Here is a 10,545-nt window from a genome sequence, read left to right as displayed (position 1 = left end):
TGACTTTCAACCACAGGTGAGTTCTTATTTGTGATTAGTTTCTGTTTTTTAGAAGTACTTCCTCTAGAGTAACAAAATACACACTATTTGAAATGGTTCTGGAACATCATAGACCTTCCCAGATTCCCATCCTTCCACAGCTCCTTTATTTACTTCATTTGATCAAAAAACAAACCAAACCAAAAGGCTGCAGTCAGCTAACACGAACAACTGGTATTCTCTGTGCCAGTAAAATCCAAACTAAGCACACCTTGGAGTTGTACTCAAACTGCCTCACAGGTGACTCAGCACTGCTCATCTGAATTCATCTCAGAGGTCTTCACTGCTCAGATTATTGCAAAAGAGTCTTTCCCAAAGGGGAATTGTGGGAGAGCAGCATTAGATGGTACCACTTTGCTCCTTGGTACATTACAGAGTACATCAAAGGCTCAGGTTATGAACACACTTCAGTGTGTGTCCTCTAAAAAACAATCTAATTTTCTTTGGGATTGACATTACCAGAGCCACAAGAAATGAACATTGGCATTTTTCCATTTGCATCTTAACCAGACAAAGCCTGAAGATCACTGGCAGTTACAGGCTGGTGCAAAGCACACCTCAAGGTTCAGAGTTTAAGGATTCTTCAGGGCCAGTCTGCAGTGACTCATCTCTTGTGCATGGTCATGCTCTATGCCACTTAACTCCCTGCTATATTTAGCCTATTATTCCAGTCGGATTAGGTGTAAATAGACTGACAAATATAAACCTATCTTATCCTTCTCTCAGACTGTGATGCTGTGCTAAAAAACAGCCCAAAAAAGTCAACCCCACAACGAATTTGATACAAATAGAATCCCCACTGCAGTGTGCTGGGGGAGTTCTTTATTTATTTAAGTGAAGTCCATCTTTTTGATGAATGGTTATTCCATTATTCCAAAATGGTTATTAGTTTATTCCTGCTTGAAAGCTTTGCAACCAGCCCTAGGAACTTGCACTTCAAGAAAAATCTATGGGAAGATTACAAAATGTAGGAGATGTTTATAGCTCTGCATCCTAGTGTCAATTTTATCTACAGAACAAAGACTTCACAGCTGTAGCAAGTTTTAATTTAATGTTCTGAGTTTGGTGTACTTGACTGGAGAGTACTTGAATCCCTGAAGAGGTATTTCAGTGAATTTTTGGATGCCTAAATCAGTAAATGAAAATTTTCTGATGTTTAAGTGACTTCCGCAGGTCCACAAAATTTTGTCAACTGCTTTGTAGTTGGCACGATCCAAGCCAGCCTGGCTTTTGCACGACCTTAGATCTCACTTTTGATAGCACTAAACATGACATGTGGCCATGGAATCACTGTATTTTCTCTGTAATTTTTGGTGGACATAATACGACCACACCCAGAGTCAATTCAAAGTGGCTTCATGTTTGCATGTCTTATTTAAATTATAGTAGTTATCAAAAAAACCCCAACCACCACCAAACAATTGAGTGCGTAAGAGGAGAAAGTATCCTTTGTTTCTCTGATATAAACCCTCTTTTTAGACCTAGTGCAGAAGTTTGTAATTGCAGTCACATGGCTGGTGAATAGCTGCAGGTGGCAAAAGCAGGGCTTCTTCCATTTTTCTGGTGTTTGTTCTATACTCAGCTCTGCAGTTTTGACCCACGATGCTCATCTTCCTCTCCAGCCCAGCAGTTCCCTTGACGTGGGCTTCTGACAGTTACAGAAAGGCCACTGTGTCCTGCAGATCCCTCTACTGTTGTTAGATTTATTAGATCTGCCACACTCTGTGGTATAACTCCCAAGTATTTAACTTCCATTCAAATCCCAAAATATTTTAAAGTCATGTTACTTTGCACATTCTTACAGCTAAATGTCTGACTAGCACTAGTAGGGATTTCTTTATCAAAAATGGAAGTGTAGATCCCTTGCAGAAAACTAGGAAGAAGCTACCTTTGATTTTTAGCCATTGGTTAATAAAATTCTGTAGTTAGAAAGAGTAATGTAATGCTGCTCCCTTCCTGCATGCTAGGGAAGGAATCCCATGCTAGGCTGGGATTTTTAAATGTGCTTTTAAAACTAGTAAATCTTACTGTACAGCTTGGTAACTGTGAACCCTGAACTGAGAGAGCTGTTCCTATAGAAGATAAACCAGAACACCTTCCTAGGGCTGTCCTTTCTGCACTCTTTAGAAATAGCAACAGTGATGGCAGTGAAGAACTCTCCCCTGTGAAAGGCTTGTTTGGGGATACTAAGCTCACTCAGCCAGCTCATCCTCCTTACACATAAAGCTTGCTCGTCACTTGTGTACCTAAATCCAATACAAGCTGCTCCTTCTCTAGAGTGTCTTGGATTCTGACAATATTCAAGCCAAAACTACTTACACTTTCCTCCACATTCTCTTATTACTTTCCTTGCAGTGTATTATGAAACTGTTATGCCTGTATGGGTCCTGAACACAAAGCTGTTAGTAGTAATTGGATGTTGCTACATAAACTTAGAAACTAAGGTTTAACATTACTTAGAATAGTTGGAAATACTTTTTTTGCTAAGAAAAATAGAGGAGCAGTGTTCCCTCATTTTACTCTGCTTGCTTGGATTGAATTTTCCCAATTCAAAAGCAGGGTCACAACCTTCTACTGACCCTAACCAGGAAAGAGCTTGCCCATTCTTTCTACCTAATTTAAAAGAAATACAATACATTTTTGTGCTGAGCTACTTTCTTTGCATATGTTTCAATGATCATATTTATTATTTTCTCAGTGCAACATAATTTTAAAAACTTTCTGCAAATGTGTTTGCAGGCAGGGTTTGCTGCTGAAGGTGCAGAATCTGGTACACCTTTCAATGACATTAACTTGTTAGAAAAGGTATGTTGTCTTAGTTTCACTAGTAAAACTAATTAGCTAGCTTGCTTTCCCCACGTCACTGGTCCAAAATACACACCCTAGACTGGTTTTGCTCTTCCTGTAGCCACAGCTGGAGAGAGAAACTGAATCAGCTATGAACAAGCAGCATTACTAACAGTGTCATTTTAGAAATATGTATCTGTTAACTTAGGAGCTGACAAAGGTTTAAGTCACTCAAGAATTCCAGAGAGCAAGAACCTGGAATACTAAATGGCTGGGGTTATTAAAGTGGTGAGTTGATTTTTCTAGGAAGATCCCTGCCCATTGTCCTGTGCACAGAGATTAAAAAGTAATATAGACACTGTCCTTTAAAGCTCAGGATAATGGCACCAGCATTGCAAATCTTCCTTGGCTGTGAGCAGGAATCTCAAGGTCAAATCTGTTCCCTGGTATCCTACTTGGCAGAGATCTGCTTGTCTGCTTACCCACCTGACTAGGGTATTGTAAATGATAGATAATCCTTTCACCTGCCGTGGCTGCTGTCCACTACAGGCTGGGGACTACATAAGAAAATAAACCCCAAAATGTACATATATAAACACTGAGACTGAAGCTCATTTAATTTCAGGTTAGTGCTCTTGCTACTCTCACCTGTTAAAATTTAACTTTCTACAGATATCTAAGACCCAAATTTTGAGTAACATTTAGTTCCAGTTTGAATTCTAGTCTGTGTGCTCTGTGACTAACACTGTGAAATCTTATTTCCTACAGGATTGGAACGACTATGATGAAAAAACAAAGGAATCTGTTGGAATCTATGAAGTTACCCATAAATTTGTAAAATGCTGAAGTTCATACCCGTAATAAATTATGACATGCTTACTGATGGAGCTGTAAAGCATCAGATACACAGTTTCTTTGGAGTTATTTTTTACATGGCTGCACTTCAGAAATAGCAACTTAAGTTCTCAGAATCACAGAATTATTAGAGTTGGAAAAGATCTCCAAGATCAAGTTCAACCTTTGACCGACATCACTGAGTTGTACTTTCTGTCCCCTGCATGCCCTAATAAAATATTTTCCTTGGAGCACTTGCAGATGGCCACAGTACAAACTGAAAATAGAACATAATGACTGAACTGTGCCATTTCCTTAATGCTGTGGGGTTTTGGAATATATATGGTTGTGGTGGACTGTAACTTAGCTAATGGATACAGTAACTACTTAGACAACTTACAGCCTTAAAGGTTTTAATAGTCTGTTACCAGGAAGTAGCCCCATTTGATTCTCAAACACAGCAAATAAAGTCTTCCCACTCACCACTCCTATCATGAGGAAATGGCTACAAGCATTAGTAAAGGCACTGTGTTAACTGTTCAAGGGAACAGGTACACCTTTAGCAGCTTTCTGTCACTTCAGGTAAAGACTGAGATGAGCTTACTGAGAACTCTTACTAAGCTTGACTGCTGTTGACATTTACACAGTTACAATCCTCTGAAAAGCAAGTTATCTTTCAAAGAATGTCATTAAGTAAACCTCATTTTTAGTTAAAGACAGACTTTGTACTCCTTGATGAGTGCACTCACAATCTTGCCAGCTGTTCTCATGTTTAAAAACAAGAAAAAACACAACAAAAAACCCCACCAAAAAAAAAACAAAAAGGAAAAAAACCCAATCATATAATCTTTAGTGAATTTTATTGACTTTTGGTGTGATTATTGTTTCCTGTTGTATTATTTCCTGCATCTTCCCAAATTATCACCTTCCTTTCTTTGTTTAAATGAGCAAGAACAATTATGCTAAGTTTTAAAGTAAGTTCTAAAATACAGCTTTTCAGCTGAAAACTAGAACAACACATTACAGGAGCAAAGCCTTCAGGCTTACATATGAAAAGCATGCCTCTCCCCTGCTAGCTTATTTCATACTTCCAGGATAGGGTATTGCTTACACTTACTGTGCTAAATTAAAAAGACCCTGGGAGAACCTGGAAGCTGAGATACCCAAAGGAAGAGCAAAGGGAAGTAGGTTTCTGAGCCTCTGAACCTGATCTGTCCCATCCAACCAATGTGCTCAGACTTTTCTGTTGTGCTGATGTATTTGGTTGTCCAAGCCAGTGGGACATCAGCTGCATTACTTGTACACAGATCACAGAAGCAAACACCGCTGTGCAATTCAGCTCCACAGAAAGACTCGTCCTCCCAGAAGAAAAAGAGTGGAAATCAAGAGGCTTTAAAAGGCAGGAATTCAAGTTCTACATACCAGACAGAGCACAGAATACTTGCAACAGTTTTCTTTCCAACCTTGGTAAGAAACATGATCTATTGATAGAGGGTCTACCCATGCTGTATGATTTAGATATGGCAATAAAAGAACTTTATGGTTATTAGTAGACAGCTTTATTAAAATACAGTCTTTTCCAGTCAATTTAACAACCCAGTTGGTGATTGCAGGTTACTTAAAGCCTCCCACTTCATTTTTTGTGTCTCTAAAAGCTGTTATAGTGGAAAGGCTACAAGCAGTTGAGGCACAATCAGTTCTGATAAAAATTCAAGTTTAAAGAGATAAGTGTGACGACTTAGTAAGAAAGCTTACTGCAAGAGTGCAAATGGAACCACTCTTCCATGTTTAAAATTATTGCATGTATTTTTTTTTAAATCAAACAGTTCAAGAGTGGCATCACAGTACTGTAGTCCGCCTGAACGCTCATGGAACACAGGTGTTCCAAGTTCATTAACTCAGTAAAAATGCTTTTTATTTTAGATTATGTGTTTCAAGAACACATGGATCTGTTACTTAATTTGACATAGTGAATGTTTGTATTTCCTGAAATACATTCAAGGTCTGTAACTGATTTCTTTAAAATAGATAGAAATTTCCTAGTGAATCTAACAGTATTCAAGTTCAATGAAGATACATGAAGTCAATTAAGCTGGGCAGTTTCAGCCATGCTGAACACTGATTAGTATGTCAATTAGACATAATCTGCATTTTATTCTGCAACTGTGAAGTGTTCCAATGTCTTTATGTCTAACTACCAATTTTCTTCCCCTTTAAAACATTAAAGATATCTTCTAGTGACTTGTGTATACACTGAAGGAATTCTTTACCATTCCTAGCTGGGTAAGAGGAAACATTACAACCTATCCAGTCGTCATGTACCTGATACCCTACTCCAAAGCCATCAGCCACCACGGGGCCAAACCCTCCTAACTGCACAGCTGGGCTCACCAAGGTGCTGGTAGAAATGATGTTGTGATTAAGGCGAGCGTAGGCTTGGTCTTGATAGAAATCCGGCAGTGGCAGCCCCTTGGATAAGGCTAAATAGCGCAGGCTGAAGAGATGCCGGTCAAACCCCTGGCCTGGAGAAATAAAACAACAGGTATGAGAGAGATGGCCGACTTCTGTGGGAAGTAAACTCACCTCGGTCACAAAAGAGGTCTGTAGAACTGGGGTTTATTTTTGTACTGGTAGGAAATATTTTTCAGACTTTTCATGCCCATATCCTAGGGAAACAGGGCCTGCTTGTTTTACTGCAAGCCTCACCCAGGATCAGGAGAGTACACAAAGGTGCAGTGTTAACAGACAATTTTAATAATACATTATATTCTTTGATTAACTATTTATCTGAACATAGCCAAGTTATTTAATGCAGAAAAAGGTTTTCCTAAAATTTATGAATCTAAAGAGGAAGAGCATCTTGCACCAACAAAAGGAGGCAAATTTTAGACTCTATGGGATAATATTCAACAGTCAATTTTACTGCTGTCCATTTTAATGCTTCTGGGAAGGACAGTTCAAAAGAAAGCATTTAGAAAAATGCCAGGAGTAGAACAGCCAAAAAATGAGTTTGATTTGGAACTTGTTAAAGCCTTTATTCCCTGCAGAGATAAGACAGTACCTCCTCAGACTTAAAGCCAAAGTTCTTGGTTGGCCTGAGGAGTTCAAGATGCACTAAGTATATGAAATCCTCAAACAGTGCAACTGCTCTAAGGACAAAAACTAAAGTATAAAAAATTCTCAACACATGAAAGGTGCTGTGGGAAGCATAGAGGCATTCCTCTCCATCAAGGAATGAGTGTTAGAGAATGCACTTTAAACTGCAGCCTTCTGCTATTGTTTTTGTCAAGTTTACATTAGACCTCCATCAACATTAAATTATTTAGTTGCAAATATTTACAGCAACCTTAACAGACATTTTAGTGCAAAGGCAGGAGTGTTTGATGAATCGCTACTTACCCATAGCAGCCTCTTTTGTCAAACGGCCATGGTACTTGGAGCACTCCACTATCAACTTCTGCAGCTCTTCTGTGCTGTGTTTGGAGAGTTCCTTGACAAAGGCTTCTGAGCATTTCTTTGTATGGACAGTGGCAGGACGTATGGTTTCTGTACGGCCGTGTTTGAAAGCTGCAGTGCTGCAAGACTCGTACGTAGCAACAGTCTGGTCGTACTGGCGAAGGAAAGCCATCTGGAAGGCCAGCTGAGCCACAGCATCTGGGCTCACCTTCTTCTGCTTTAGAAGCTCCTTGCCCCCTTCTTGGAACTGAATTAGGTTAAGAGAAAGTGATTCTACAGTGGCATCAAACTTCTGTTTGGCTTTGGTAATCCCTGCTTTTAAGGCATCATTCAGCTTAAAGTCAAGTTTCTGCACTGCTCTAGAAGAGTCAACTGAAGCAGGCTGGGACTGGGGGCTGATGGCTGGTGTGGTGGTGCTATCTTTAAAAACCTCATTCTGGAACCTGAGCACAGCCACACCATCTCCCCAGGAATGTTCAAAATTAATTCCTGCAGTGCCATCCTTAGTTATGATAAGATTAAAGGATTTGTCATACCAGCGGTTTGCAGCATCTCCATGCAACATAGTGTGGGACACGTGCACAAAGTCTTTAACAGGAAAATCATCTAAACTTAAACAAAACATGGCAGAGTCTACTTTTTGAAGAGCTTCTTCATTGCCGTTTTCCAGTAGATTCTTCCTCAGCAATGCCCATGTATCTCGGTTTTCACTGGAGAGGTAGCCAAGAGGGAAGGCCGGGGCCGGACTGTTGTCACTAAGGATGTATTTCAAGTGTGCTTGTATTTCTGAAGGTTTCAGCATGTTTCCATCTCTATCAATAACATCAAACACGTAAAAATTTCCATTTCTCAACACTAGCAAATGTTTTGCCTTTTCATCTGTATAAAGCTCATCTTTGTTGAGCTTAGGAAGCCGTGTAGAATTGAAAAGCCTGAAGTACTGGGACATATCTAGAGGGTAAGCATTGACCATGTAGGCACCAAACCAAGAAATTGAAGAAGGCACAAACCGGATAATTTTTTTAAAGATCTCAGTGTCACTTTTTTCTGGATTGAGGTGAAAAACCTCTGGTTCAAGGTAACCAGCCCTGAAGGTCTTCATAAAACGTATGGCAGAAACAGTCATGTTCGTAGCTCGTATGAGCTGATCGTTGTATTCCGGTTTCGGATCAGGATTAAAAGACATAAATGCATTAAAATTCAAAACAACAGGCTCACGTGCTTTTAGATACATGTCAAACCAGGGACCTGAAAATTGAGAGTTGAGAAAGAAGTCAGAATATAAAAGCAGCTTCCTGAGTCAGACCAGAGGGTCGTGTAATCCAACAGTGATCATGAATGAACACACACCGAAGTGCCTTTTAATAAGACAAACATATGCAGTAATTCACCCAAGGCTTCTCCCAACCCCCATTATGAAGAAGGATACTGCTGGCTAATCATAAAAATACTGGGTTTGGAATATTCCATATCATGGGTGTCCATGTCATTAGCAACAAGGGCCCACCTCCCTGTTTTCTATATGGTTCAATGATAAACCTTAACTCCCAGGACATACAGTGCAGCTCCCCAGCTTTGTATTTTGGTGCACACCTCACGTTTGGAGTGGTTGATGCCTTTACCTACTCTTGAACGATTAATTTCTGCAATTCTCTGTCACTGAGTGCATCTCACTGAGGTTAAACCTTCTACCTGGACAGTAAGAAGGGCAACGTGTAGGTCCAGGAACTAAGTTACAATTTTAATTACGGATTCTCACAGGTGAGTAAGTAACACTCATCTACAGCTTCAAAACCACATCAGTCATCATCACGTAGCCTTTTAACCCCAGACCTGAAAGTTCAGGGTGGAGGCAACTCTACATACTTTCAGAAACCAATTTCAAGTGGAACAGGTCTTTTGTGAGGCCTAAAGAAGAAAAATAACTAAACAAAAAGCAATACAGACACCCCACCATTCATGGACAAAAAGCAGCATACTGATTAGCATTGATGAACAACATAAAGCCACCACTAAAAACCCAAGATGTTGTTCAAAGCAAATGGAAAGTAAAATATAACAAACCAAACAGCAGTTTTTGTGAAATAATGTGGTATTCTCTACAGAATGAGTGGTAGCTAACACTCTAACAGGCAGTCTCAACAGACAGCAAGCATAGAAGTGCATTCACTAGGCAACAGGGAATCTTCTACTTCCATAGGTATTTGACTATTTCCACCTCTGCTGCTGTCTAATACTTTCATGAGCAGACACTTGTACATGGAAGCAATAATAAAGCAGAATAATCAAAAGGCTACATGCATGGTCTCCCTCTCCTGATTTGTTTCTATTTATTCTCATTTTCCTATTTCTGTCACTCCTTTTCTTTGGCTCTCTAAAAGAATATAGTTTTGTACTTTTAAGGGCTTTTAGGTCCCAAGTAATGACCACTTCTGCCTCCCAAACTTACTTACACTCTGTGACCCCTCCCCTCCCTCAGAGTTTAGTTTTCTTGCTAAATAACATGGAATTATTTGGAAATTATTGCTTTAGTTTCCTTAAGTGAAATGCTAGATAAGCTCCTCTTTAACCTAAACCCTATAAACTCATGAAAAAATGCTATTGTTCCAGTATCTATCTACCCAGAATTCTGGTAGAATAGATGAAGTTAGATAATGAGCATTCTTCTTTCCACCAGCCTCTGAAATTGCTCAAATATACCCAAAGAGAGTGCTCACAGCAGGTTATTTCAAGTTTCTGGATTTCTTAAAGCTTCAGCCTAGTATATTTATGGCATTATGAGCTGTTATGAAGCATGATGATTTACAGACTCATCCTACACCCAGCAGGCCACCATACCTGTGATGTAACTTGTATGTTTGTTCTGATTGTCTTGAGCGACCAGTTGTTCATGCAGCTCTCTTCCAATTCCCTTTTCAAAGGCATGAGCGAGTTCCTCAGTTTTCCTACAGCAATCAAGAAAAGAGTCAAAACGCTGTCACAAGTCACCCTTGTTATGTGTAACATTTGGCTTTGAAGCAGAACATGACACTGCAATATGTGTTTGTCCATACCTGAACTGGTCATCATTTAAAAGAGGTTTCTGGGCATTCAGGTATCTTGTAATTGTATCTTCTAGCTTGGGAACTGGCAGTCTGAAGGAACACAGAGATGTTCACTTGATGAGCAAGGGCATGACTGAAGCCTGTGTTTCTTACACAGTCATCTCTCTTTGCCTCCTTTCTTTCACATCCTTCCTTATACTATTATATATACTATACATATAGATATATATACACACACTATACCATACTATATATACTATTACACTATATATATGTATTTGGATAATGCTTCTGTATACGTATTATCCAAATGCCTCAGAAGTTTCTTGTGGAATAAGAGAAGCGAAGGACTAGATGGGCATCAGTCAGCACACCATAATGTTCT

At 39.5% G+C, this 10,545-nt stretch overlaps 2 protein-coding genes across 2 annotated transcripts in view; one reads left to right on the top strand and one right to left on the bottom strand.

Annotated features, from left to right (window-relative positions):
- The window catches only part of CUNH1orf123 (chromosome unknown C1orf123 homolog), a 6,913-nt gene extending 3,002 nt beyond the window's left edge, over nucleotides 1-3,911 (top strand). The window contains exons 6-8 of the mRNA XM_008633095.2: nucleotides 8-16; nucleotides 2,779-2,844; nucleotides 3,595-3,911. Coding sequence (XP_008631317.1) covers nucleotides 8-16; nucleotides 2,779-2,844; nucleotides 3,595-3,672 — 153 coding nt within the window. The 3' untranslated portion in view covers nucleotides 3,673-3,911. The remainder of the gene's footprint in view (nucleotides 1-7; nucleotides 17-2,778; nucleotides 2,845-3,594) is intronic.
- A 590-nt stretch (nucleotides 3,912-4,501) lies between these two features.
- CPT2 (carnitine palmitoyltransferase 2) lies at nucleotides 4,502-10,267 on the bottom strand (the record flags this gene model as incomplete). The annotated part of the gene is made up of 4 exons (XM_017733476.1): nucleotides 4,502-6,182; nucleotides 7,060-8,364; nucleotides 9,955-10,061; nucleotides 10,170-10,267. Coding segments are annotated over 4 exons (1,842 nt in total), but the record flags the coding sequence as incomplete, so codon positions are not given.
- Between the last annotated feature and the right edge of the window lie 278 nt (nucleotides 10,268-10,545).

Source organism: Corvus brachyrhynchos, unplaced genomic scaffold (genome assembly GCF_000691975.1).
Source record: "Corvus brachyrhynchos isolate BGI_N302 unplaced genomic scaffold, ASM69197v1 scaffold34, whole genome shotgun sequence".
NCBI lineage: Eukaryota > Metazoa > Chordata > Aves > Passeriformes > Corvidae > Corvus > Corvus brachyrhynchos.
Note: the sequence above shows the minus strand (reverse complement) of the source record. Positions and strands in the feature narration are given on the sequence as shown.